The sequence below is a fragment of the Emiliania huxleyi genome (genome assembly GCF_000372725.1).
Source record: "Emiliania huxleyi CCMP1516 unplaced genomic scaffold EMIHUscaffold_94, whole genome shotgun sequence".
Classification (NCBI taxonomy): Eukaryota; Haptophyta; order Isochrysidales; family Noelaerhabdaceae; genus Emiliania; species Emiliania huxleyi.
In genome coordinates, this window is record NW_005195017.1 from 14,825 (window position 1) to 41,966 (window position 27,142).

The 27,142-nt window shown below is 65.8% G+C and overlaps 9 protein-coding genes across 9 annotated transcripts in view; 4 read left to right on the plus strand and 5 right to left on the minus strand.

The window, feature by feature from the left end:
* EMIHUDRAFT_453823 (putative mitochondrial elongation factor) overlaps nt 1-263 on the plus strand; it is a gene marked incomplete at its 5' end in the record, with an annotated part of 6,441 nt that extends 6,178 nt beyond the window's left edge. The window contains 2 exons of the mRNA XM_005756852.1: nt 1-117; nt 145-263. The remainder of the gene's footprint in view (nt 118-144) is intronic.
* A 2,407-nt stretch (nt 264-2,670) lies between these two features.
* On the minus strand, nt 2,671-4,419 carry EMIHUDRAFT_453825 (hypothetical protein; the record flags this gene model as incomplete). Its single annotated transcript, XM_005756853.1, has 5 exons — nt 3,953-4,419; nt 3,730-3,855; nt 3,062-3,643; nt 2,818-2,886; nt 2,671-2,748 (listed from the first exon to the last, which is right to left on the minus strand). Exons 1-5 carry the CDS (start codon nt 4,388-4,390, stop codon nt 2,671-2,673), a joined length of 1,293 nt encoding a protein of 430 aa, XP_005756910.1. The 5' UTR covers nt 4,391-4,419.
* Nucleotides 4,420-5,068: 649 nt separating this feature from the next.
* Nucleotides 5,069-5,724, plus strand: EMIHUDRAFT_220921 (hypothetical protein; the record flags this gene model as incomplete). Its single annotated transcript, XM_005756854.1, has 4 exons — nt 5,069-5,173; nt 5,313-5,387; nt 5,459-5,536; nt 5,632-5,724. The coding sequence occupies 4 exons, from the start codon at nt 5,069-5,071 to the stop codon at nt 5,722-5,724; spliced, it is 351 nt and encodes a 116-aa protein (XP_005756911.1).
* Nucleotides 5,725-7,212: 1,488 nt separating this feature from the next.
* PI5K1 (phosphatidylinositol-4-phosphate 5-kinase) lies at nt 7,213-8,786 on the minus strand (the record flags this gene model as incomplete). The annotated part of the gene is made up of 4 exons (XM_005756855.1): nt 8,103-8,786; nt 7,799-7,919; nt 7,404-7,728; nt 7,213-7,339 (listed from the first exon to the last, which is right to left on the minus strand). Coding segments are annotated over exons 1-4 (1,173 nt in total), but the record flags the coding sequence as incomplete, so codon positions are not given.
* Nucleotides 8,787-10,355: 1,569 nt separating this feature from the next.
* On the minus strand, nt 10,356-12,842 carry EMIHUDRAFT_220923 (hypothetical protein; the record flags this gene model as incomplete). The annotated part of the gene is made up of 1 exon (XM_005756856.1): nt 10,356-12,842. The coding sequence occupies one exon, from the start codon at nt 12,840-12,842 to the stop codon at nt 10,356-10,358; it is 2,487 nt and encodes an 828-aa protein (XP_005756913.1).
* A 3,568-nt stretch (nt 12,843-16,410) lies between these two features.
* EMIHUDRAFT_220926 (hypothetical protein) lies at nt 16,411-17,556 on the minus strand (the record flags this gene model as incomplete). Its single annotated transcript, XM_005756857.1, has 1 exon — nt 16,411-17,556. One exon carries the CDS (start codon nt 17,554-17,556, stop codon nt 16,411-16,413), a length of 1,146 nt encoding a protein of 381 aa, XP_005756914.1.
* A 2,393-nt stretch (nt 17,557-19,949) lies between these two features.
* Nucleotides 19,950-21,008, plus strand: EMIHUDRAFT_439140 (hypothetical protein; the record flags this gene model as incomplete). The annotated part of the gene is made up of 3 exons (XM_005756858.1): nt 19,950-20,321; nt 20,392-20,767; nt 20,840-21,008. Coding segments are annotated over 3 exons (917 nt in total), but the record flags the coding sequence as incomplete, so codon positions are not given.
* Nucleotides 21,009-21,094: 86 nt separating this feature from the next.
* On the plus strand, nt 21,095-22,402 carry EMIHUDRAFT_439142 (hypothetical protein). Its single transcript, XM_005756859.1, has 6 exons — nt 21,095-21,293; nt 21,359-21,418; nt 21,560-21,661; nt 21,744-21,789; nt 21,871-21,932; nt 21,971-22,402. The coding sequence occupies exons 1-6, from the start codon at nt 21,123-21,125 to the stop codon at nt 22,250-22,252; spliced, it is 723 nt and encodes a 240-aa protein (XP_005756916.1). The 5' UTR covers nt 21,095-21,122; the 3' UTR covers nt 22,253-22,402.
* Nucleotides 22,403-22,427: 25 nt separating this feature from the next.
* EMIHUDRAFT_69148 (thioesterase superfamily member 2) lies at nt 22,428-22,802 on the minus strand (the record flags this gene model as incomplete). The annotated part of the gene is made up of 1 exon (XM_005756860.1): nt 22,428-22,802. The coding sequence occupies one exon, from the start codon at nt 22,800-22,802 to the stop codon at nt 22,428-22,430; it is 375 nt and encodes a 124-aa protein (XP_005756917.1).
* Between the last annotated feature and the right edge of the window lie 4,340 nt (nt 22,803-27,142).

Below are 27,142 nucleotides of genomic sequence, written 5' to 3' on the forward strand. Positions count from 1 at the left end.
TTGCGGGCTCCGCTGCCCGCCTGCCCGCCTCCCCGCCTGCCCGACGGGTGCGCGCTCTACTTGTACTGACGAGCCGTCTGCCGTGGGGTGTATTCGATGTCAGGGCCTGCGTGTGGGGGCCGGGCCGCCGCAGCGCAGGGTTTCGGTCGAGGAGCGTCCGCAGGCGGGTCGCGAGAGCGTCGCGCCCGCATCTCCCCATTTTTTGCGGGGGCATCGGGGGGTGAGATCGCTGATCGTTTCTTACTGTACTCTCCCCTTTTTCGATTTCCCCTCGGAATTCCGCCAAAATTCGTCCGAGAGCGATTCTAACATCAGGGTTGCCCTCCCCACTGAAAACGAACATCTAAGTTTCAAATCCCGGGACGCACGCATCTCGCTCGTCTCGACGACAAGTGTGCAGACATGGCCCATCGGACCGAGGAGCGTCGCTGGCGTGATGAGCAACGGCGCGCCGAGTGCGGACGCGAAGAGTGGCGATGGCAGGGCGAGCGACGGCGGTCGCGATCACGCGATGAGCCGCGGCGGGATGAGCTGCGACGGCGCGACGAGCGTTGGCAAGGCGAGCAATGGCCGCACCATGACGGGCGGCATGACGGGCGGCATGACGAGCGGCGCGGCTACAACGACTCTTGGTGCAGTGGTCGCGAGCAGCGAAGGCACGCTGAGCCACAATTGCCCGCTGAGCGATGGCGCGACGAGCCATTGCGCGGCGAGCAATGGCCGAACCATGACGGGCGGCATGACGAGCGGCGCGGCTACAACGACTCTTGGTGCGGATGTCGAGAGCAGCGAAGGCACGCTGAGCCACAATTGCCCGCTGAGCGATGGCACGACGCGCCATTGCGCGGCGGGCAACGGCCGCATCATGACGGGCGGCATGACGAGCGGCGCGGCTACGATGATCGGGGCAGAGGCGAGCGCGCGCGCGACTAATGCGAGGCCGACCTCCCGACGCCGATTGCGATTCTCCAAGTGCGATCAACATCGAGCACCCTCGACGCGCTCAAGATGTGGCTCGACTCGTGCAACATCAAGTTTTCGAGAGCCGGCTGGAAGTTCCTCAACATGCAGGGCTCCTCCGACGAGGAGGAGGAGGACCCGGACGACGCCGAGTCCGACTTTGACTTTTACAAATGGGACGACGATGTCATTAAAGAGGAAGGAACCATCGATCGTAGCTCCTGGCCCAGGTTCTGAGACCTCGTGTGTGTGGAGAAGTTTACCGTACCTTACCTTACGAGTCGAGAGTCAGATGCAGACGATGGGGGTGTGTGTGTTATAACTGTCGCGGTTGTCTGTGTACGGGGTGTGGACCCTGAGTTGAACAGGGGTTGTGCGCCAAGCCCTCCTGCTCGGCTCCAGCGAGTAGACAAGTGTTACCATCAACAGAGGAGAAGGATCTGACCTCAGGGCTGATGTGACCAAGCGCTGGTAGCGTGGTTTTACCTCATACCCATGGTCTCACAGTGTGCCGGCAGTCGCCGCGCAGTGTCGCTCACACAAGCCGCAGCACAACTGATTGAGGGCCAGTGAGGGCGAGCCCATTGCTGTGACAGCTGTGGCAGCCGCACAGTGGGCTGTGCCATCTGTGCAGAGTGTGTGAGCAGCAGAGGAGCTTCACTCCAGGCTTCAGGCGCAAAGAGCTGCATGCCACCGAAAGCGCTGTCGAGGTTCGCCGAGCGCGGCGAAATCGGGGGACACCGTCACCGACGAGCGCGTTGGAGTATTCACTCCGGACAAAGACGGCGACACGCACACGAGCTGCGGCCGTGTCGCCGTCGTAGCGGCGAGGCGCGGGACCGTCTGTGGCGAGGTGGGTCGCGTCCCCCGATTTCCATCCTCCCTTTACTGTGCTCGCAACATGCGTGTCGCGCACTCTTTCATGACCGGTCTCAATGCCCCACCCCCCTGCGCGCGGGCCTTCTAGGCCCGCGGGTAGTCTCCCCCCATTCCCAGGGCCTCCAGGGCTCGCACCTCAACCTCTCACAGACCAGCGTACAGGGTACAGCGCCATAGGACGTATTTTTTTCTCAATAACACGCTCCAAAGCTCTTGCGCCAGCTAGGACGTAGGAGAGCCGCCGGCGATCCGAGCTGCCGCTCGTATAGGGAGCGTAGGGGCCGCGAGGAAGATGTGAGCATACCTTTTCTATAAAGCTATATTAGAAAGAGAGTCAGAGCCGCAGCGTCATTGCGAGACCGTGCCGGCCGGGAGAGTACATATCCTCCACCCTCTCCGAGACTCTGAACCCGAACGCGAAGTATAGGGCGCGCGCCGCAGCGTTGGCCTCATCAACGTGCAGACAGCACGCGGCGGCTCGCCCCTCCCGCGCGTGGCAAACGGCGGCGGAAAGGAGCGCGCGGCCGATGCCCTTGCGCCTCAGCAGCGGCGCAACGGCGAGCTTCGAGATGAGAACCGTCGGCGCAACGGCTGTGGTTGCATGCTGCTTGGGGGCATCAGCCCAGCCACGAGCATCGCTCAACTCGCCCCGGCAAGGCACCAACCCGCCTTGCCCGGCAAGGAGGTCCGCCTCGACGTCGAAGGGGTTGCTCGAATGCAGCTCGCCGCCGCCCTCGCCGCCGCCCTCGCCGCCCTCCCCGTCTTCGCGCGCGAGGCCCCGGAGGATGACATACCCGACGCACCTATTCACGGCTCGAGGTGTGAAGATTTTTAGCCGTTCACAGTGGCGCCAACGATGGCACCAACGCGCGTGTCCGGATAGCACGACCGGCCGAGGGAGGGGCCGACCTAGAGAGTGAACATGCGTGGAGTGGGAACACGAAAGTGGGAAGACGACCGGCCGAGAGAGGGACCAACCCATGGGGAGCGTGGCGCGGCACACAGCAGCCGCGCGCCGCCACGCAGCTCGTCGGGGATGTCCATCGCCTGAGGGGCGACGGCCTGTGGTGAACTACTAAACTGCCTCATCCACAAAGAGAAATTGACCACCGCTCGTTTGCGGGGCGTGTGTCCTGCCGCCGAAAGGCAGAACGCGTCTCCGGGGGGGGGGGGGGGACAAGTCGGCTACATCCCAGCTCAATTCTCGGCGTATCGGCCACACCTCGGAGCGGACAAAGGAGCTCCGCTCGATCGCGCCGCACTGCCCGACCCACCCCGGCGCGGTCTGCTCGCACACGCGCACACCCGCTGCGCTCGCGAGGCGCTCGGCGTTGGCGGCGCCGGGAGCACTGTCAGCAAGCGAGCAAGCATCCGGGCGAGGAGGCAAGTCCAGCTCGCTTTGCTTAACAAACGGGTCGCTTCGAGTAGCAGCGGGCAGGTCGCTTTGGTCGGTAGGCGGCTTGCTTTGGTCGGCAGCAGCCGGTTCGCTTTGGTCAGCAGGCGGCTCGGCGGCTCGCAGCACGCCGGCCCACTCCCTCCTCACGTCCTCGTGCATGCGACCGCCTGCGGGCTCGATCGGGACGGGCCAGATGAACTGCTGCAGGATGTACTTTGTCGCCTCCCCCGCTGGCTCGCTCTCGTGCATCGTGCGCGGGTCAGGCACGCAGCCGCTCGCGAGGCTGGTCGTCGGGAAGTGGATGACTGCCGTGCCCGCGCGCGGGGTCAGGCTGAGCTCGCGCTGAGCTCGCGCTGCGGCCGCCTCGGCGCCGCCCGTCAGTGGCTCGGAAGCGGCGCCGTCCAGCGACTCTATGCAGGCCGTGAAGACTCGCGCGCCGGGCAGGGAGTCAGCGCCTACTCCGTATTGCTGATCATAATGATCAAGTAGAGCACTCGCTGCGCGTCGAGCGGCCTGAAGGCGGCGCCGTCCAGCCAGCGGAAGCGCGTCCTCCCTCCCTCTTGGCTGTCGCTTAGGTATAGAAAGAGGGTGCAGAAGCGGGAGGGCCAGCCGCACGGCTCCTGCGAGAGGAGGTGCAATCCCGTACCGTGAGAGAACGAATCCGCTGCGAGATATGTATCAGGATATCGGGGGATGTCGGGGCGCCGTCCATCGAACCTGCACGCCCTCGTCGTCCACGCCGGCCAGCCGCGCTGCAAAGGCCCAAAGCTTCTCGTTGAGGAAGGATGCGTCGGTGTGCTTTCGGAAGTACTCCCCGCACAGATACCTGCTGATCTTGGTTGGCTCGAGCTGTGCGTCGGTCACGTTGGTGGCGGCCGCGATTCTCTGCCGCAGCCACAAGATCGCGTCTAGAGAAGGAAAGACGCTGCTGCTGGTGCGAAGCTCCTCCTGGCACGGCGCCGTGGCGGACGGCTGCGCATTCTCATCGTTGAACAGGCGGATCAGCGCGAGGCACTCCTCAGCAGTTGCAAAGTCGTCGACCGCAAAGATGTACGGTCGCTCGTGGAGCAGCCGTACGCCGGGAAACGCGACGTTGATCCTGTGGAAGGTTTCCTGGGAGAGATAGGCTTCCAAGCTGGGGGCCTGTTCCTCCATCAGCGATCAGACGCGCCCGGGTAGGCGCGCGTCGCACAAGGGTTTCTTTTTTTGACAAAATTCTTTTTTCCAGGGATGCTCCACTTATGTTTGTGGAGTCGGGCTCGCTCGGGCCTCGGCGAAGAAGTCTCCTTGGCGCTTGGCTGCGTAACTAGATAGTTTTCATAGACATAGTGTTAGTGAAAACCGGCGATTTCGAAGCGCCCGTGGCGGTTCGCGAGAAGGAAGGAGAGCGTTTGATTGAGGGGGCTCACGGCAAGGACACCGACCGAGGGGTCGGTCGTCACACCTCCCGCCGCCGAGAGAGCGACCGACCGGAGGGGGGGGGGTCCGGTCCAGGGGCAGACCACCGACCGGCGGGGGGTCCCCACCGCGCGTCAACTGCGTCGCTGTCCGCCTCCGACATCGCCTCGCGGCCCACACCTGCTAGATACCTGCTGATTCCTCACCCTCCCTCTTGACTCCCTCCGGTACACCGGCGAAGGAAAGGAAAGTCCTAGGACGGCCAAATGGAACTGGGCGTGCGCGACGGGCCGAGCGGTCATCAGCCTCCAGCATGATGGGGTCGTGATAGTCCCGCTGCCGAGAGACCATGGTAATGAGGAGGAGCTGCGCCGTGACCTGCAGAGAGTCAGCTCAGCGGCGCTTGGATACGACCAGCCCGTGGAGATCAAGCCCATGACCGACGGGGTTGACCCGAACCCGGTGAGAGGTAAGCTTGCCCCAGCCTGGGCGACCAACCTCGGTGCATGCGTGGCCGGCCGCGTGGGGCCGCAGGAGGCGGTAGCGGGAGAGCATGCCTGCTGTGTGACGCCGTCCACTCGGCGGGGTCGCAGCTGCCTCTGCGCATCCTGGGGAGGTACATTTGTCGCGCGCCGGAGACGACTCGACGTCGCTGAGATCGGAGATCAAGCTCTGACAGGTCGCACGTCGCTCCTTTGACGCCGACGTGACTCACCCGTACAGATCACATCAGGACACGGTCTCGACGCCCTCGGTACGACGCCTGCGACCCGTCTCGGGTCAAGTGGCACGACGCTCATCGCGCCCGCCAGCGCTGCCGTGCAGGCTGCCACGACGAGGTCGAGCACGCTTCTATACGCTCGCCCAGCCTTCCTTTCCATCCCATTAGGCAGCCTGGGAACGGTGTGGCGGTCAGAGGCAAAGCCTACGAGGGGTGGTGGAACCACATGTCGCGGCTACTGCCGGCTCGACCCCACGTGCCACGATAGCCTCCGAAGGCTGACTTTGAGGCACCATCATCGGACGATGTCGACGAGTTGGGTCGCTCTCGCGGTAGCCAGATGACCTCCCATGCTAGTATCATCGGCTAGGGCCGCAGGAAGCGCGGGGGAGGGCGCTGGGAGCAACACGGAGCTCCGTTGGACGTTTTCAAGATTAGCGATATATAGCGTGTTTGGCCTGTTTCACGGACGGGGTGAAATGGAACTTTAGCCTAGCTTACTAGTTACTCTTACCTCAGTCCTCACGTCGGTCGTCGGTAAAAACGGTAGCGTAAAACGGTAAAACGGTAAAACGGTCGCCCCACCGCACCCTGACTACGACTCGTCCACCCCGCCCGCTAGCGACCCGCGTCGGCCTGGGGCTGGGTCACAAGACACAACTGTTGATCTCACCCCCTCAACGATGTAGTGTCATCATCCGGGGATTTGGGAGCACTGCTCCCACCATTGCCGCGGGTTTGATACTCCCCCCCCTGGCCCTCCTCGACTCGACTCGCCGGAGGGGGTCCGGGCAGGACACTGCCGAGGATGAAGGCAAGGAAGCGGCGCTCGTAGGTGCGCGGGTCGGTGACGGAGATGCCTAATGAAGCAGCGAATGACTGTGAACTAATTAGCCGACTGTTAGGCGCGGGTCGGTGAGCGGAGATGCCAGCGCGGTTCCCGAGGTAGCGCATCGCCTTGTAGCGGTGCTCGAGCTGCTTGCGCGCCCCGTACTGCTGCAGGATGTCGATGATTCCGCAAAAGAGGACGGCCTCCTCGCCGCTGTCCGAGAGGGAGACGGCCACCCCGTCCTCGCGCCGCACTGGCTGGCAGTCCCGCCCAACCGCCCCGAGCGACCGCCGCTTCTGCGACTTTTCGTACGCCGCAGACAGCTCGTTCGAGCTCACCTGCGGCAGAAGTTCCGCGAAGGGTCCGAGAAGGGTCCGGGAAAGGTCCGAGAAGCCAGCTCGTTCGAGCGCACGTCCGGAAGCGCGTCGCGAGCCTAATGAATCAAATCATTCAACCAGTTAATCCACTAATACTTCATGTTCGAGCGCACGTCCGGAGCGCGTCGCGAGCCTCGTCCGCCTCCAGCTCCGAATCCGAGTCGCCGGCGGCGCCCGAGTCACCGCAACCGCTCTCGGACGTGTCCGCGGCGCACACCTAATTCAATAGTCAGCGAATTCACTACTTCACTAGCCGCTCTAGTAGTGTCCGCGGCGCACAAACCGTCGGAGCAAGCGAGGCGAGCGTGCCCGCCGACGGAACCGGCTCGCGCAGCTCCCCGCCCCCTTTGACGCTGCCCAGCCCCGCACTGCCCAGCCCCGCGCTCCCCAGCCCGGCAGCACCTCCGCCGCCGTCCGGCGGCCGTAGGCCGGCTGCAGCGAGGGCGAAGCGCGCCCGGTCGCTGGCGGCGGCCGCCGCCTCGGCGCCGCCCTCCCCGCCGCCCCCCTCCCCGCCGCCCCCCTCCCCGCCGGCCCCCTCCCCGCCGGCCCCCTCCCCGCCGGCCCCCTCCCCGCCGCCCTCCACCTCCTCCGACGTCTCCACCTCTGAGCCGGGGTCGTCTGAGACGGCGCCGTCAGCGTCGGCGACCGGCCGGGCCGGGAAGTGGAGCATGGCGAGGAGCGAATAGTCCATGATCCGCATCTCGCGCAGAAAGGCGACGTCGGCCGCGAACTGCCTCCGGAGCGGAGTGAGCACGTCGGACGGCACCGCGAGCTGGTGCCTAGAAGGTTCCTGGAAGGTTCCTGGAAGGTTCCTGGAAGGCTCCTGGCACCGCCAGCTCGTGCCTCCAGTCCAGGTCCTTGAGCGTCACGTTGGTCGAGCGCTTCTCCGCAGCGGTCGCGTACCGGCCGAGCGTCGAGCCCTTGAGGTCGAACTTTTCGTGGACGGGCAAGTCCTCGGGCCGGAGGTTGTTCATCACGACGAGGCGGATGTTTCGGCCGAGGGCGGTCGTGATGCGGACCAACCCGTAAAAGTGCGGCAGCAGCGTCTGGTCGGACGAGAGCACGTGCGCGTAGTAGTTTGGCAGCATGCGGCGCAGGAACTTGGACTCCTTCTTGGACACCGTCTTGATGATGAAGCGGGCGTCCTCGGTCAGGTAAAAGACGGCGCCTGCGGACCGCAGGGACGAGTCGTGGACCTGTTCCGGACACACGCGCGCTCCGGGGCAAAGGCTGGGCGCCGCTCTTGCCCGGCGTGCCAAGCTCGCGCAGCGACCCCTCGCCGCAGATGGCGACGACGTACTCCTGCTCGTCGATCCCAAAGTGCTCGCGCAGGTGCCGGAAGGCCAGCGGCGCGTGGTCCTGCTCCCAGCCAAGGAAGAGTCTAGGAGGTTGTCGTGCAACTGGAGGCTTCTAAGTGTCTAGGAAGTGTCTAGGAGTTGTCGAGGAGTTGTCGAGGAGTTGTCTAGGAGTTGTCTAGGAGTTGTCTAGGAAGTGTCTAGGAGTTGTCTAGGAGTTGTCTAGGAAGTGTCTAGGCGCGGCGGCCTTGAACTGGAAGGCCGAGGTGGAGTGGGCGGGAGTGGTGGCGGAGCCCTCGCGCGGGAAGTGCTGCGTATAGACCGCCTTGAGGTCCTTGGCCTGCAGCGGCCCCTGCCGCGTCGTCCGCGCCCCCGCCCGCCCCGTCGCGTACGCGATCCCCAGCTTGAGGTTTTGCGCTATCGAGAAGGACGGGTGGCCCTTGAAGACGGTGACGCCCTCGCGCACCTTGCGGTGGCGCACGCGTTGCTTGGCGGGCCGGCCCTTTGGCCTGGTCGCCTCCTCCTCCCCCGCCGCGCGCCGACCCGCGGGCGACGCCGCAGCGGTGTACGCCTTTGGAGACGGCGGCTCGGGCGCGGCAGCGGCGGCAGAGGCGCCAGCACTGGCGGCGGCCTGGCCGTCTGCGGGCGCGACGCGCTCAGGCACCGCCACGGCGAGCTCCTTGCCCTTTGAGAGCTCGCCCTGCTGGCTGGGAGGCGCGGCGGCAGGCTGCTGCGCGCCTTTGTCTGCGCCGCCCTCTGCGTCCGCCTTGTCGGCGGATTTGCAGCCCTCCGAGGAGGGCGCGGCGAGGCTCTGCGGCAGCCAGGAGGTCAGGAAGGAGCTGGCCATCTGCGTGTGACTCACAAGGTTCCTCGGACGCGCACGCGACGCGCGACTGCTCGCGGACACTCCTTACAAGAACCGCTCTCTTCGCATCCCAAAAAATAAGTTGTCGGGGAAGGTCAGGAGTGAGGAATGGGCGGTCGGCGATGGGGTATGATGCAACCGGGCGCTCTTCGAATGGGCGCTCGTCGGGGCGTCCCGGAAAAAAATACAGGCGTGGCAGGGGCGGCAGGGGTGGCGGTGAGGGGGAGACCGCGAGGTGGCACGAAGGTTGCAGCGAGAATCGGAGAGAGACTGCGAGGAGAGATAGGAAGAGGCGGACGCCCAAGGGTGGGCGACGGCTAGCGCACCACACCCCTCTCCTTAAAATCCCTGTTTGGTGGCGGCGTGCCGTCCTCCCCTCCCTCCCTTGGGTTGGTCTGTTTTCTTTCTTTCTGGCGGTGAGGGCCGGTGGCCCCCGCCCTCGACCCGCGCGTCGGCCTCTCGCTGCCGCTCGCCGGCTCGCTGCCCTGGTACCTCTTCGGTGCGCATTGCCACGGCGACTTTGAGCAGCGGCTGCAGCCGAAGGCGAACTACACGGAGCTCTACACTCTCTCGCCGCCCTCGAGGCCGGCCGCGTCTCGGTGCAGCTCCTGCACGAAGACGACCCCGTCGCCTTCCACGCCAGGACGAGGCACGCGGCCCACGGACGAGGCATGCGCATCGAGGCCGCGCTCGACGCGACCGGCGCGGCCCACGGCACCTTCGTCACTGTCGTGTCGGACTGGAACCGCCACGAGTGGGACGCACGCAGCCGGGCCATCGCCGCGGCGGCGATCCGCGCCTTTGACGCCGCCGCGCCGCCGCGTGCCTTCTCCGTCTTCTCCGACACCACGCGCTCAAGGAGCCCACTCGACACCTTGCGCGCGCTGCCGCCGCCTTCGCCACTCGGCAGCGCGCCACTGCTCGCGCTGCTGCGACGCACCAGAGGCGTGCCGCCGCCGCCGCCGGTGCCGCCACCGCCACCGGTGCCGTCGCCATCTGCACTCTGCTGCTGCTGCTGCTGCTGCTGCTGCTGCTGCTGACGCCGCACGCGCTTCGCCTCGGTGTTTGCCATCGTCACCTGCTGATGCCGCTTGCGCGCACCGCCGTCGCGCAGGTTGCCGAGGCCGAGGCGCACGATGCCTGTCCGGCTCGCCATCGCGTCGAGCAGGCGGCTGATGGCGAGGGTGGAGAGGGCGCTGCGCTGGTTGGCGACGGAGAGGTCGGACAGTGCGTGCTCGCACGAACCCTCGGCGTCCGCGAGCAGTGCCTCCGCGAGCTGCAAGAGTCCAGCTTCGCTCAGCCCATTTCTCTCAAAGTTGGCACGTGTCTCGAGCCCACCGCCCGCGAGATTGACGCTGGTAAGCGATGGCGGCGCAGCGACGAGGCGTGCCAGCGCGTCCGCCTTTTTGTCAGCCGACAACACCACGAATTGCTGCTGGACGATCGCCGGCGCAGCGGCGAGGTCAAAGGTGGATGCACCGCCTGAGACCGCGCCGTCGAGAAGCGACTGCAGCGAGCCCCCCTCGTCCTGTGACTCGAAGGACGCGGCGCGCTTCTTGATGTCGCTGGGCTTCATGTCGCCGCTGCCGCTCGCTCTCCTCCCTACTGTTATGGTAGGCGGCCTACTCACACACATCACATATACACCCCATACACCTCCCCCTCGCGCCCGATGACGACACTCTTCCCGACGACGGCGCTCTCAAAGAAGGGGCACGACGGATCGCCCGCGTGGTGAATATCGCGCAACACCGAGTTGGCCACGCACCCGGCCGCGAAAAAGGTGTACGTGCCGCCGTCGACGACCCATGCTCCCGATGCGATGGTCCTTGGCGCGCCATCATCTTGTGCCATTGCCGTCGGCCCGTGGTAAGGATCCCATCGCGCCAGGTCGCTGATGCGCACGCGCGCCACGACTCGCTTCGAGCCGCCGCGCTCGAGGAACACCTTGGCGAAGGCGCACGTCTCGCGGTCGAATCGCACGACGCCCCGCGTCACCTTCGAGTATGTGACGATGACCGGCGTCGCGCCGGCGCGCGAGCCATTGTTCTGCACGACGAGCGAGACGTTGAGCCCCAGCTGCTCGAGCTGCGCTCCAGCGGCGGCAGGCGGCAGCCCTCGTGCGCCGTCGACCCGCAGCCCTCGGAAGTCGAATTTGGTGTACGAGAGGCCGTGGCCAAACGGAAAGAGCGGCAGGAGGGGCACGCCGTCGCCATTGCCAAAGTATCTGCCCGGCGTCATGCTCGAGTGCGGCTGGAACCACGGGCTCGTCGGCGAGTGGATGAAGCCCGCGGAGCGCTGCCACGCCTGCGCCAGCTTGCCGCTCGGGTTCGCGTCGCCAAAGAGGAGGTTGACGATCGCACTGCCGCCCTCCTCGCCAGGCCGCCACGCGGCGAGGAGCGCGTCCACGCCGAGGAGCAGCACGTCGCTATCCCCCCCCACCGCGTCGTCGCCATCGCCGCTGCTGCGCCTCTCGCTGCGCCTCCTCTCGAGGCCCGCAGCAGTGGGCCCGCCCCCCTCGAACGAGACGGGCCGGCCGTGGATGAGCACGACGATGACGGGAGCCGCCGCTCGGCCGCTCTGCCTCGCTGTGGCGTGCGACGCGTTGACGAGCGCCGCGAGCAGCTCCAGCTGTCGGCCCTCGAGCTCGAGCGACATGCGGTCGCCCGCCTCGCCGTTGCCGCAGCGCACGCAGCAGCCGCACGATGTGGTGCCCAGCACGGCGATGACCGCGTCCGTCGATGGTGCGCGCGCAAGCGCCACGGCCGCCTCAAAGTCCGCCTCGCTCGCCGCCGGCCCGCCGACGCCAGCGCCAGAGCCCACCGCCACGTCGACCTCCACCCCGCGCCGCCGCAGCGCGTCGCCGACGGTGACCACCGCCCTTGGCGGGGGCACCCACGCATATCCGCCGACCATCGCCTGGATCGTGTACGCGCTGCCGGCGGCAAAGGGGCCGACGAGCGCCACACGCTTCAGCGGGCGCGTGGGCGACGTCGGCGCGGACGACGCGCTCAGCGGCAGCGCCGCGTTCCGGTTGATAAGCAGCACGCTCCCCTCCTCCGCCGCCTGCCTCGCGAGCGCGCGCGCCCGCGCCGAGTCCGTCTCACGGGCGAGCGTGGCGTCGGGCGGCTCGTCAAAGAGGCGGGCCGCAAACTTTCGGCGCAGCACGTTGCCGCACGCGCGGTCGACGTGTGCCATCGGCACCCGGCCGGAGGCGACGAGCGGCAGCAGGCCGCTGAGGAAGGCGCCGCCCGGCATGTCCTGATCGATCCCCGCGGCGAGGGCCATGGCGGCCGCGTCGGAGGTGTTGGCGGCAAAACCGTGAAAGTAGTCGGCGAGGCCCTCGACGTTGGTGTTGTCGCTGCCGATGTAGCCTCCCTCGCCCAAGCCGAAGCGCACGCGCAGGGCGTCGTGCAGCAGCGGCCGGTTGGCGTGCATCGGCACCCAGTCGACCATGTTGTGTGCCGCCATCACGCCGCGGCCACCTGCCCGCGCAAATTCGCGCCACGGCCGCAGGTAGACGTCGAAGAGGGTGCGCGCCGCGATGCCGCCGCCAAACGGCGTGTAGCCATCCTTGCCGGCGGCGCCGTACATCGCATAGTGCTTGCCCTGCGCCGCGACCCTGCTCCGAGGCGAGCCCAGGTAGGTGTCGGCGCCGCCGCAGCCGTCGCGGCCCTGCAGGCCGCGCACGGCCGCCACGCCATACGCGCCGACCAGGTACGGATCCTCGGCAAAGTTCTCTTCGAGGCGGCCAAAGCGAGGGTCGGTGCACACCTGCAAGATGGGCGAAAGCCCCATGTCGCCGCCCGCGGCGCGCAGCTGCAGAGCATTGGAGGCGGCAATCTCCTCGACGAGCGTCGTGTTGAAGGTCGCGCCCTGCAGGCACGGCATGGGAAAGACGGTGGTGTTCGCTGCGCCGCCCGAATGCGTGGTCTCGCCGTGAATCGACGGCGGTATGCCGAGCCGCGTCAGCTTCTGCAGGGCCTTGCGCATCTTAATGGTGTCGGCGATGCTGGACACCGCACAGCCTCCGACGCCATTCGCATAGTCTTTTGCCACGTCCATCGTCGCGCACGGCCTGATGTTATAGCCGAGCTGCGCAATCTTCTCCTCGACGGTCATCGCCGACAGGAGTAGCGCCACGCGCACGCCAACGGGCAAGCTGGCGTTGAGCCATGGACGGCGCGACGGGCCGCCGACCTCCACGGGTCGAGCACCGGCGGTGGCTTCGGGGGCGGCGGCGGAGCCTACCGCGGCTTCGGCGGCTACAATTTCGACTTCGACGGACGCACCGGCGGCGCCGGGCCGAGCACCGGCGGCGGCCTCGGGGGCGGCGGCGGCAAATTTGCAGTAAAGGTTCCGGTCCTTCAGATCTTGCAGCGTCGCTTGTGGGCAGCCCTCTGGTTTCTGTTCCATGGGCAAGCTGCGAGACTGGCTTCAGGGCGACGGCGACCGCCCGCGCTGGTCGATGCTGCAGTACGCCGTCGCCGCGTGCGCCGAAGGCTTACAAGACGAGCTACGAGACGAGTGGAACGGTTGGACGTCAGACGATTTCACGGGATACGGATCAGAGGACGAGTTCGACTCGTGCAGCGAGTGCGGTGACGACGAGGCCGTCGACCGCGCCAGAGAGTGGCTCGGCTGGTCGCCGATCGACCGGGAGGCAGACGGATACAGAAAAGGAGACGAGAGGGATGACGACGTGCCACTGGACGATTCGACCTGGGCCGAATGCGACGAGCCCCGCCTCGCCGACGACCGCCGTCGGCTGCAAGACATGATCGACGCCACGCCGCGCGCCGTGATCGACTTCGCGATCGCGCATGGGAGGCGGATGAAGGAGTCGGAAGCAGTAGGCACGGCAGAGGACAACTTCAAAGACGGATACGACTTCGGCCGCGCCGAGGGCTATGCCACCGGGTGGCGGGCGCGAGCCAGTGGTCGAGCTTCCGGAACCGGGCTACCAGGACAATTCCTATCCTGACTCCGAGGACGCAGGCTGGCGTTACCCGGGCCACCGGAAGAGACTGCAAGAGGAGCTCTGGGACGAGTGGAAAACGACCCAAGACAGCGCTGCACAGGGAGCAGGCCCGAGCTGGGCGCGAGAGGTGGGCCACAGCGGGCAGCAGGCCAAGCGCCAGTGCCGCTTCTTTAGACAGGGGACATGCCGGGACGGCGACGCCTGCCGATTCCGGCACTCCTAGAGACGGGACGCCAGTTCAAGACGAGACAATCAGCAGGCCGGCGCGCCGCAGCGGCGAGGCGCCGACGCAGGGCAGAAAAGGACTCCAGAGCTGAGCGGCAGACCATCCGAAAACTACCCCCTGATTGATTGATGGGAAGGCGAAACACAGTCCGACCAACGACTGGGACACCAACGCATGTATGTATGTAGAAAGATGAAGAACAGTCAGGCTCGGACTGGACACCAACGCGGTATGGGTGGACGCGGGACAGATAGATGATGACGACACGCACGAACGACACACAGACACAAACAAGCTCACAAGACACACAGCCAGCTGGCTGCCACACACCCTGAGTTGGCGTACACATAACTCAGGGCCACATTCTTCCTGTCTCGTCGCAGGACCAGCTCTCGGGCTACTTCCAGCTGGCGCACGACGAAAAGGGTGGCTTGCAGCTGAGCTCTCGGGTGCCCAGCCTCTGCCGAGACAACATGAGCGCCAGCGTGATGCACGTCACCGTCAGCTCGCGGCCGTGCCCCACGTGCGACCTGACGCCGCTGCACTCGAGCCTCCAAGCCGTGTGCCCGCGCTTCGCCGAGAACATCAGCCTGTCCACCATTCCCGACGAGGTGCTGTACGCGGCTGCACTCGCCGGCTCGAGCGACTTCTGTGCCTCGGTGCGCGTCGAACGCTTCAACTTGGCGCTCGACGATGTCATGCGCTCCGAGATCGGTGGGGCACCCAACCTCGGCTGTCGGAGGCTGACGATGGCCGCGGGCCTCGGTCAGTCGGCGCTGCCGCCCGGCTGCGTGCCGCTCGCCGTGCGGCGTCATATTTCTTTGCGACGGAACAGCAGCGCGCCAGCACTGCTAGGGGCGTGCCATCAGCTGCGTGGCATGGCCGGGCGCGGCGAGACGGCCGCCGAGAGGGCGGCCGCCATGATGCTCGCCCGCTGCCCCGCCGCCACACCAAGCAACAGCAGCAAGCACGAGAAGAGCCGGGGACGCGTGCCGGGGCGCTGGCTCCGCATCATCGGCGATTCGGTGGCCTACAACCTGGTTGGCAGGATCAAGAGCGTCTTCCTGCAGCTCCACAACAGGTCGGCGCGTGGCCTCGTCGAGGAGACGCGTGCCGTGCCGCAGCCGAGGGACCGGGGGCCGCCGCGGTGGGTGGTGTGGCGGACCGACCGTCCGCAACAGAACTCGGTGTGGGTCAGCTACGAGAGCTGGTATGACGCGGGGGCCCGCGAGATCGGCTTCCCGGTCGGCATTCAGACGGACAACGCCAAGCTCTACTCGACGCTGCAGGCGGCGGGCGCGGCAGGCACCGCCGTCTACCTGAGCTTCGGCTCGCACTCCAATGGCCGCGTGAGCGGCGATTTCGTCGCCGAGCAGCGTTACCGTCGCGCTCTCGAGCGGCTGGTGGGCACTCTGCCGCCGCACTCGCAGCTCGTGCTCGCCCTTCAGAGCGCGTGGGGCCTCGGCGTGCCGTCGCGCTTCAGCTCGACCAACGCATGCTACCAGACCAACCTTCGCGTCGAGGCGCAGGGCCGTGCACAGGCGCGCGCTCTGCACGACGTCTGCCGCAGCGCCGGCGGCGAGGGTCGGCCGCTCGCGTTGAGCTCCGCCGGTGCGGTGCTGAGCGCAGCTTCAACGGGCTCCAGCGCGCAGGCGCGCGGCGTGCGCTGCCGCGTGCTCGACCTCTTCAGCGCGACGGTGCCTCACATCTTCGACCCGACCGTCTTCAGGCAGGGCGACCCCGTCCACTTCCAGTTGACCCGCCCGGCAGCCTACACCATCGACCCCATGATTGCCGCCGCGTTCGCTTTCAGACGCGGTAAAATTCTAGAGAGGCGTAAAAAAAATGTGGTTTTCCGAAGCACGAAATGAGCCTCACCCGCTGTCACGTCCCATCCTCCACACACCAACATCAACAAGCCGGTCGCGCTCGCGGCTGGGTCGCGGTGTCCGCGCACGCCGCGCACCTCGGCTCGCGAGATCAGTGATCAGCATAGATTCAAAGCCGTCCACCTATATAGCACCAAAATACCGGGGGAATAAGACACCACAGATACGCACACACCAACGCCCGAAGTGCCAAGAAGGAGTGAAGGACGTCATTAGTACGAAACCTCAGAAGGCCATGGGCGCCGAGAGAACATTCCCCCGAGAGCACAAAAGAAAAGCACAACCGAACCTCCTTCCCAGGTTACACCCCTGCCAAATGACGCCGCTCTCGGGGCATGCTATCCTGTGTAAGCAGGGCAGGTGGGGCTGGGGGAGGGGGGCAGTCCCTTTGACGTATGTATCTCTGGGTTCTGTCTCTAGCGGTCGGAGGCAAGGGCGAGGCTAAGAATATTTATTTTTTCTACTCTGTTCAACAGTCACTGTTCATGACAACACTGAGGAACACTTTGTCTATACTCGCCGGCGCCGAGCAGGAGGGCCCGATCGCCGATGCCGCCGGGAACCGTAGTAACCAAACGGTACTGGCGCGCTGCTCTACCCCCCACTCGAACCATTACGAATCGCCGGCGGCAAAGAAGCGCTGCCCCCGCTCGTGGCATGTTTGACCACGCACCTCTGGTTCGGCGTCCACCAGCAGCTCGCGCCGAGGTCGGCGCGCAGCCGGTCCGTGCTGATTTGCAGGTCGGCCTCCTTGTGGCGCATGCGGCAGCTAAATTGCGTCGAGTTGCAGCGCAGCGGCCGTGCCGTCGCGTGGCCCGTGCTCAGGACGTAGCGCGCGACGAAGCACGGCGCGTTGTTCGGCAGCATCATGTCGCTGGGCTCGCTCTGCAGCTCGACGACGACGACGACGTGCGGCGGCGAGAATACGAGGCCGACGAGGTGCGAGCCATGCGTGCTGACGAGAAGAGCAAACGAGCGGAAGAGCCGCACCTGCTCCACCGCGCTCAGCTCCTCGGAGGCGCTCACGACGTGTGCGGCCGGCTCAAAGAGCGCCGTCACCTCGGCCAAGTTGACGATGCGCCGCTTGGCGTTGTTCGAGTGGCTGTCGCGCCGCCACACGACGGCGCGCGTCGGCGATGGGTCTGCAGGCAGGCCGAGCACAGCGAACCAGGAGCGCAGGCGCGCCTGCCATGCCGCGAGCACTGGGGGCCGGCGGCAGGGTAGCCACTTGCCGTACTGGGTCCGGACGTGCAGCGACGTCGGGGAGGCGCACACGAGCTCGTCGCCGGCGCGGCTCGAGGGCAGCGCCTCCCACTGGTAGTGCGTTGACGAGGGGCTGAGCGTGATGAAGCGGGTCGAGGCTGTGATAAGACCGCGTTCGCGCGCCACCTCGAGGACGATGTTCGAGATTGCCACGGCAAGTGGCCACTTGCCGATCGCCGGGCACTGGTGGAGGATCACCGCGCTCAGGTTGCGCGGCACGCTGCCCTGCACCGCTGCGGTAAGGATGGTGCCGTACCCGTACAGGAGGTGCGCAGGGTTGGACCGAAAACGGTGCTGTCGCCAGCAGCACACGAGCAGCACAGGGCCGCGGAGTCGTTGCTGTCGCAGGCCGAGCAGACCGTCCTTGCCAACATGCCGAGGATGGAGCGGCGCGGAGAGCGTGCGCCATTTTGGCTCTATGGGCTGAGAGCTGGGGACGAGCAGGCCGTCACGCGACGAGACGCACACCTGCGGCATGTTCGGGCCCCGGGTCCCATGCTAGACGCCATGATGAATAACTTTTTTTAAAGGGTTGCCCGGCCGGGTTGCTGCGCAAATCTCGCGCTGCGCTAGGCTCAGAGCGAGTTCGCGCTGCGCTAGGCTCAGACGGCGTGCGTGCGCGGGCCGCCGGGGTGACGGCGGGTGTGAGGAGGAGGACCCCACCTCCTTCGGGCTCGGCAGCTTGTCGGGCTCTACCACTACCACTACCTCAGCCCTCAGCCGAAGCTGGGGCCGGTCCCGTAGGCCGTCCGCAGCCGAGAGAGCCCCCGCCGCCCGCGTCCCGTGTCCCGATGAATTCGACGGCGGACGGGCGACGCGGGCGCGCGGTCGGGAGGACGACCCCGGCTAGTCGCCGACCACACCCACAAAGAACCCTGCACAAAGACCGCAGGGCGGGGACCTGTTCCTTTTTACCCATCTCCTAGTAGAGGTGTCGGTTCTATTTATTTATTTATTTGGGCGCGGCCGGCGGCGCGGGGCCGGGGGGTGGGCGGTGGGAGAGCGCAGCATTCCCAGCCCCTTTGCCAAAGGTCCCTGGTTTGAGGGCATTAGTAGAACGGTCCCTTGTGTCGCTGGTGCGCTTGCGGCTTGGTCCTCCTTTGAAGCTATTTACACACCCCACCTCACGCTGGAAGTGGCGAATCGATGCGAGCGCGCCGCGTGCTCCACGCGCGGCGCGCTCGTATCGACTTGGAGTCCAATGCGCGCAGCGGGCGGGTAGCACCTCGGGAGCTCGCTCTACCCGGGACGCGGAGAACTGCCCACAGGAGCGAGAGTCTATCGGCCACGTCTGGCGTCTGGCGCAAAAGCCCGCGCAGTGGTTCGCCCGTGCGGCGTCCGGCGCACCTGCGTCACGTGTGGGTGCGCGCGGCAAGCTTGCCGGGATGTGTCGGCCGGGGAGCCTCCGGCGGACGCCTGGCGGCGTGGCGCTGCGCGCCGGCGCTGCCGCCATTCGAACGGCCCGACTGCATCTCGACCGCATCTTCTGCGTAGATTTTGGGCCCCTATACAGCTCGCGGAGGAGCAAAGGACGCCCGATTAGCGCTGCGCGCGGCCGGGCAAAAAGAATTCTTAGGCTACAAGCCTCTCTCACAGCACACTGGCACGACAAGGGCGCAGACTGGCGCGGACTGGCACACACACAGGCTCACTGATGAAAAAGAATGAGAACAGCTCCAAGTGCTCCAACCAGCGGGACGGAGGAAAGGACCCTGCACCGCGCTGCGAGCCTGTCGTGTCCCTTGTCAGGAGCAGGAGAGCCCCACCTGTCCCCCTGATCGTCCTTCCAAAATCCTGCTCGTGCAGGTGGGGACCCTGTCCTCCTCCCCCATCCCTTGTCTGGGTTTGTCTGTTTTCTTTCTTTCTTTCTTTAGGACCCTGCACGAGGCGGTCGAGCACTACCCGCCCGAGGAGTTCGACGAGGCGCTCGCAAAGGGGGTCGGCCGCGTGTTCTGCCCCGGCAGGGAGGGTGTGAACAGCGTCTCTTCACGCCCACTGCTGTGAACAGGTCGGCCGCGTGAAAGGCACGGGCAGAGGAGCGAGAGAAGATTTTTTATAGGATGGATAGGGCGCCTGTTCACGGCATGGAGGGTGAGCCACGCCGAACGTAGAGCCGAACGGAACGAAGGAAGCCGGGGAGATCGACTCCGACCGAGGAGGGCGAAACACCAGTGGTAATCCCGTCGTCAGCTGTCACGATATACCCCCATCCGGCATCCCTCCCAGTCCCGATGAAAAAATCTCCGCCGCCACTAGCGTCCCTGGAGGTCCAGTCGCTTGCCACAGACTGTTCGTTCCCGAAAAAACGCCACATCTACTGGGGAGAGGGGAGAGAGATGGGTAAAAAGGAGCGCACGAGCTGGGCGAGAGGTGAATGAGTGTGTGGTGTGTGTGTGGTGTACGCGAGGGGTGAATTAGCACCGAAACTTCCAGCTTCTACGGGTTTGAATTTAAATTGTTTTGTTCGCGCACGCGCGCGCGAAATTCTCTAGGCTCTCGTGCCGCGCGGAATGGTCGCCCAGCTCCGGCAGCAAGCCGAGCGCGGCGGTCCGGTCGCAGGCAGCGTCGCGGTCGCCCAAGCGGCGAGCGAAGGACGAGAAGCGGACGACGGCGGCGGCCGCCTCCGAGATCGCCTCGGCCTTCTCCTCCTCCGACACGGCGCGCACCGCCTCCGCGGGAGAACGAGAATGGTCGCCGCGCGAAATTCTTTATTTCCTCGTCTGCGTTCCGAGAACTGTGCCTGAGGCTCGCGAAATTCTTTTATTCGCACAACATTTAGTGCCGGTCGCGCCAGTCCCGTGCCCAGTCCTGTCCCCACTGTTGTGCGAGGGAGTTTTGTTATAAGACGAATTCTTTTATTCGGCGTGTGATAATGGTGCCGTCCTGTCGACGTTGGCTCCTCTTCATCCTGGCGACGGCGGTCCTGATCGCCCTCGTGCCGTCCGACGGGCTCACGCACGACGCTACCGGCGGCAGACGCCTTTCGTCCTCGCCGCACGCCGCCAAACCTCGCAGCACCGCTCTCGACGGACCCGCCGCTTCCCGCGCAGCCGTTACCCCCGCCGGCGCCGCGGCCGCCCGGCGCACCGCCACCGCCACTCCCTCCCCCGCTGCCCGCTCACGCGCCGCCGTTGCCGCCGCCCGCGCCCGCGTTCGGACCGAGTCTCGCGCCCGTCCCGCTGCCGTCGCCGCAGTCATCGACCGCGCTCCCAACCCCACCACGTTACGACAACGGCTTCGCGGCAAACAAGCATGACTGATCTCTCTCCCCTCCGTTTATCGCCTTCTCGTACCTCGACCTTCCCCCCATAGGCGTGCTCGGCAAGATCTCGGAGGACCGCCTCCGCCGCCACCGCGCAAGGGAGGAAGCAGCGCAAGGGAGGACCGCCTCCGCCGCCACCGCCGCCTCAACATCCGCCGCCACGCGCAAGCGCTCCTCCCCCTTTACTCTCGCCTCCGCCGCCGCCGCCTCCGCCGCCGCCGCCTCCGCCGCCGCCGCCTCCGCCGCCGCCCTCGCCACTCGCGTGGCGGTGCCAGCTACTCGAACAGCCGCCTCCACCGCCGCCCCAGCCGACAACCGCTTCGGCGCGCGCCCGCCCTCGCCATCCGCCGCCAAGCCGAGGTGCTTTGTCGTCAAGATCCAGCTCTGGGGCACGCATAGCGACGCGCGCATGGGCGAGGGAGTTCGGTCGGCAGACCTCGTGCGGCCTATATAGTATTGTCGAGCACCAAGTTGAGTGGGCCGACACATTGTCAATAGGTGGCTGGCGGAGGTCGTTTTGCCGTCGGTGGATGCGGCCGCAAAGTTCCATGCAAAGTGCTGCCACTCCGCGCGCAAGCCGCCCGTCTTCCACGACGCCTTCTTGCTCATGGACGGGTCGTACAGCCTCAACCGCACGCGCGTGCAGGCCCTGAAGACCAGGTTCCCCTCCTGGCTCCACATCTTTACGAGCAGAGCCGCGGCAGCGGACGGGGCGAAGCGAGTGCTCCTCGATCAGAGGCGGTGCGAGTGGCTCACTTTCGTTCGACTCGACGCCGACGACATGCTGACGCAGGAGGCGTTCGAGAGGATCGAGCAGTCGGCAAGTGTGTCGAAGGGCGACGTCACTGTGCACGGCGCCGGGCTGCTCGACATGGTGACACTCTACGACGAGGGCAAGTCGCTACAGTGTGAGCACGAGTCGAGACGGCGCAACTTTCAGATGTCGGTGGAGGAGAAGCGGCTCAAGTGGAAGCACCTACTTAGTTCATTCATCACTCTGCTTAATGAGTTCATTAGCAAGGGCAGTCGGTCTCGCTGGAGGCGTCGCTGTGGCGGTCTCTTCGGGCCCCCTATGAGGTGTCTGGCGGTAGTGGGCCCCTTTTGCTCGCGAGGGCTTGCCACAGCACTTTGCGAGCCACCGCCGCGCGCATTCTCAGCACCGTCTGCACACCGTCGCGTGAGAACCGCCTCGAGCCCCTCCCTCGCGCCGCTCCTCAGGTGCATGGCAACCACGTGCACCTCGCCGAGGTGTGGGAGAGGAGGCTGGGCACGCTCAACAAGGGCTCGCCTGCCGAGGCGCCGCGCCATCGAGTGCACACGGCGCGCCCGCGCGGAGAAGCCGAGATCTCGACCTCGTAGCTTGGTTCTCGAACTAGCGGTGGCAGTCCACTGCTAACCATAGGTTACCGTCGAGAAGCCGGCCATCTACCTCCGCACGCTCCTCTCGGGCGCGCGCCCTCGACACACGCAAGGGGGCCGGACCGGAGCCGTGAGCAGCAGCGATTCACACGTGGTGCAGCTGTGAACAGGCCTCTTTGTCAAGGAGCGGCTGGCGAGGCCCCGCGCGGGAGAAGCAGCCACCCCTCGCCTCGTGGATGAGTGAGCCAATTGCTCGCAATTGGCCGACAGGCTCCGCGCGGCGAAGCCGTCCCTGTTCTCGTGGGTGTCGCACAAGCTCTTCCCTCGCCACGCGCCGGCAGCGGAGTCGTCCGGCTGCAAGCAGGTGCGCGCCAAGATTGGAAAGGCAGAGGCGGGGCTGCTGCTTCGCGCCCGCCCGCCCGCCCTGACGGACCGGGAGGCGAGGGAGGTGTGCCAGCCAGGGATGGGCTGCTGGAACTCGCAGACGGGCTGAGCGGTTTCGTGGACCATGGTGGCCCGGAGGGCCGCGGTGCGTGCGCGCATAGACCGTAGTGCTGTGTATAGGTAGAGTGTCAGTGACGACGCGTCCGAGTGCCCAGTGTGTGCCAGGAACGTTGTACGAAGGCGAGAGTTGGGCGCGCACGTGAGAGCCGCGCCCGCGGCGCGGTCCGAGGCCGAGGCTAGCGGTAAAATCTAGATCGCCACTTCACTCCAAACACAAACACTGCTAGCAGAAGGTCTCTAGAGACGAGGGTCCTCTCGCTGCTGTAAACATCTTCGTGTGCCGCCCGGTCGCGACGAGCTTGGCGGCGGCTCCAGTGCGAATGGTCACCTCGGTGAAGGCGAGCGTCTTCCCAAGCCGAAGCACCGAGCCGTGTATCTCCAGTCGGTCGCCCTCTGCAGCCGCGGAGCAAAAGCTCTGGTTCATCTCTACCGAAATGCCAGGCCGCAAAGGATCACGGCCGAGGATGGCGAGAGTGCCCACCACGTCGACGATCGTGGCGATCGCGCCGCCGTGCAGCGTGGAGTAGTTGTTTGTGAGCGCACGGCTGACCACAAGGCTGCACGCTACGCCCTCGGGCCCTATCGCCGTCACCTCCATGCCCGTGAGGCAGGCGTCGTAGCCTCCGGCGGCGGCGCGGAAGGGCCCAAGCAGCACGCGCGGGTCCTTCGCCTCGAGTGCGCGAGCGATGAAGGAGGTTGCGTGCAGCCCGCGGCGGAAGGACGCCGAGCGAAGATGGACGAGGGTCGGCTGCAGCGGCAACAAGCGCGACAGCGGCGAATACATCGAATAAAAGAATTCACCGCGAAGCCCGCATCCCCGAATAAATCGAATAACAGAATGAGAAAGGATAAAAAATGAAAAGGAAACCGCTCGGGAGTGGCGTGATTGCACTTCAATGTACACTTAAATTGCAATCACCCCCTTTTCACTTTTTCCACGCGCCCCTATAATTGCAGCTATAATTCCGTGTCACGCGGCACCAATCCATACTGGGACGCGCGCACACTCCGCCCTGAAGAAGGAAAGCACTCCGGGGTAGGGGGACCCCATCACACTGGTCACTGCTGTGAATACGTCCCGGGATCCGGCGCATATGCCAAAGGCAAAGAGGTCCTCTGGCGGAGGTAGGACCTCTGCCTGTGAGGACCTCTCGCGGGTCGGGGCTCAGTCAACTAAAAGACAGGGCGTCTCCAGCCTCAGCCTAGGCCTCGGCCGGGCCTCTCCACGCTCTCCCATCGCCTCCGTGTGATGGGGGGAGTGTGCATCGGGCGTCGCTGATGAGGACCTCCAGTGTGGGCGCGAGGACCTCTGTGAGGACCTCTGACTCCTCGCTGCTCTCTCTTCTGACGCCAGCGTGCACCGCGTCAAGGTCAAGATAGAACGCTCCTCTCGACTGTCTGTGGTCCCGGCTAGAGCCTTCTCCTTAATAGTTCCGCAGACGGGGGGGTGCATCTACATCCTTGTAGTGTGTAGGGGAGCAATTGACAACTAAACATACTGTCAGAGAAAAGATAGCGAATATTTGAGGGATAGGATGTGCTTCTCGCCAGTCATCCCGCGGAGCCACACCAGTCATCCCATCCGCAGCATAGTCTCCACAGTCATCGTTCTCAGTCTTATTCTTCACTCACAGCTGAGTTAGTTTTCACGTAAACGCACAACCCCGGACCCGAAATCGCACAGAGTTAGTTTTCACAGGTTGGTTCGCTGTGCTGCGAAAGTGTCTATAGTGGGCAGGGCTAGCACGATCAGGCACACTAAAACAAACAGCTCAGGTGGACATTCAGTGGAGAGAATTGTGTTTGAGAGAGTCCTCGTGTCGCCGACCCTCACAAATCGCGTGGTTGACGTCTCCTCGCTATGTCGCACCCCCCCCAAACCGTTTCACAAACTTCCGCGCATCGCCCGGCTCCATCGCCGCCTCCTCCGCCACCTCTGCCAGCTCCTCCCCGCTCAGCTCGCTGCAAAGAAAGCAGACGTCGTCGTAGCCGAGGTCTTCGAACGCCTGTGTGTAGGCAGTGAGACCGGCCGCCTGCAGCGCGGCGGCGACCCGCGCCATGTCCCTCCCTCCACCTCTCGAGTCAGCTGGTCTCGGCTGCAGAGGCGCGTCGCTGCACCAGAGCCGGAAGCCTCCGATGGTGTCGAATGATGGCCCATCCTCCGTCGCCCACAGGCTTGCCTCGCTCTCGCTCGAGTCCGTGTCAATCTTGCACTTTACTGCAAACACAGGCTCCTCCTCAAGCTCCGGCTCGCGCAGTCTGGTCCTCGCCAATGCCGCGCGTCGCTTTGAAGGCGCGCGGAACGCAGCGGTGGAGTTGACCCCCTTCAGGCGGAGCTTGACAGGCGACTCCATCGTTCGATCCATCCGTACGGCTCTATCGGTCGCGCAGAGAGGGCACTTGCGAGAGGGAAGGGGAAGGAATGCGGTGCCGACTATACCTGTGTTCGCCCGGCCGCGACCTGCTATCTCTCGGACTTGCGGAGACTTCGGCGGGCGCCTCGGTCAACTTCCTTAATTAAAAAAGAGGATTTTAGATTTAGCTCTAGAATTCTTTTTTTGAGTGTAACCCCCATCCACCGAGCCACAGCCGCACCAACGAGTGCCGTGCCGGGTGATGAGGCGCATCTCAATCAGCCAGCCGTCGCCCGGTCAAGGCCGGCCTGCGGTCGCGCTGGCGATCCAAATTCTGCACCAGCGAGGCGGAGTGCTCACCATGGGCGTCTTGGCGGCGGCGCTCTACGAAGCAGATCCCCGCTGCCGTGAAGAGGTCTCGCGCATGGGAGGCGCGTCGAAAGGCCCCACGCGTGTGCCAAAAGGCGCGTTTGGCTGCTGGCTGCAGAGCCACTCGGCCGTGTTTCACGTGACGAAGAAGCTAGGCCTCTCTTCCGACGCGTGGCCGGTGCGGCTGGCTGGCAAGGCGCGGGACGCCAGCCGGGCCAGCCGCGGTCAGGCTTCCGTGCGCTGCCCACACGGACCACGCTGCTTCCACGCTCACGGCGCCTGCTGGTTCGACTGCCACGCTGGCAGCCCTTCCACCACCGACCTCCGGTCTCGCGTCAGCGGCGCAGCTTGCGGCGACGGGGACAAGAAGCGGCGGCGAGAGGGCGCAGCCGCTTGCGCGTCTAGCCTCCCGTTGTACCCTCCCGAAGACGAAGCGGAGGAGGAGGCCCGCAGGAGGCGGAAGGCGCGCTTCGCGAATCCCGAGCCGTCGGGCGCCACCGACACCGCGACGTCGCGGCATGAAATCGCAGAGCCATCGCCGGATGCCTCCCGGCCGGCGGAAGCGATTCGCCCGCGGCACTGGTACCCGGCGACTGACGACGAGGACGAGGACGACGACGACGACGAGGAGGAGGAGGAGGAGGAGGAGGTGGGCGACACGACACGGCCGGCGGCGCGGGCGGAGAGGGCAGCGGGCGGAGGACTGCCTCACCGCAGCTCCGGCTGTGAGGAAAGGCCGGCGGCTGGGCTGGCGGCGGCTGGGCTGGCGGCGGGCTTAGCGGCAGCGTTGCGGGGCCAGGCGGAGGCGAGGAGGGCGGCGGAGGCGGTACGGGCGGTGAGACAACGCCCAAAGAATGCCGCGACTCTCGGCGGCGGCGTCACCGGCGGCGTCGGCAGTCGGCCGTGCTGGAGGCGGCGGCTGATTCCGCGGCGGCGGCGGCGGCGGAGGCGGCGCGGAAGGCGGCGGCGGCGGCGCAGCGAGTCATCTGCCCACCACCTACCCCCTCTCTCTCCTCGCTGACGCCGGGCCGGTGAGGCGTTGCCCAGACACTTCCTAGACACTTCCTAGACACTTCCTAGACACTTCCTAGACACTTCCTAGACACTTCCTAGACGCTTCCTAGACACTTCCTAGACACTTCCTAGACACTTCCTAGACACTTCCTAGACACTCCCTAGACACTTCCTAGACACCTCCTAGGCACTTCCTAGACATTTCCCTGACGCCGGGCTGGCGCGAGTCTTTCTCAGCCCTCCTGCACCGCGCCTCCCGACACCTGGGCCGTCGGATCTGCCGCTGTTTGTCGCAGGTGAAGCCCGCGGCAGCCTTTTCCTGGGGAGCGTACCAGCAGGCGCAGGCGGTGCCGAAGAGCGAGGGGCAGCGGCGGTACCACCGCCAGCTGTCGCACTCGGAGATCATCGTCGCCTTGGGGCCCGCCGGGACGGGGAAGACGCTGTTCGCGGTGCAGGTCCAAGGGCTACCTCTCCACTGAATCGCAACTATATCTCGGCTGTGTCTCGTGCCCCACACGACAGACGCACACTAGTCACTGCACCTCAGCTGGGGAGACTACAGCTCGGCTGTATCTCGGCTGTATCTCGGCTGTATCTCGGCTGTATCTCGGCTGTATCTCCCCTATATCTCGCCTGTCTGCGGTGCAGGAGGGTCTCCAGCGGCTGCGCAAAGGCAGTGTGGCCCGGGTCCTCTCCTCTGCTGTGAACGGCGTCTCTTCACACCCGCAGCTGTCTCGGACATGTCCAGGACATGTCCCCTAGGTCATTCTCGGCCGCCCGGACCCGACTGGCCGCGCCGACGACGACGACGAGGAGGAGGAGGCAAAGGCGCGGCTCCTGACGCCACTCGTCGACGCAATCACCAAAGTGATGGGCGACCACACGGCGGCAGACGCCCTGGCCGCCGCGCGGCTGCTCGAGACGCAGTCGTTCGCCGGCATGCGCGGCCGCACGCACGAGGCCGCGTTTCATTAACTAATGAAGTAGCAGTGATTTAATTAGCAGTTGCTGAATGCGCGGCCGCACGCACGAGGCCGCGTGTGTCATCGTGGACGAGGCGCAAGAACCTTCTCTGAACCTTCTCGGAACCTTCCTCTGCAGGCCGCGTTTGTCATCGTGGACGAGGCGCAGAACGCGTCGCTGCAGCAGCTGAGGCGCCTCTCGGACCGACTCGGCGCCGCTCTCCGCTCCCCCCCCCCCC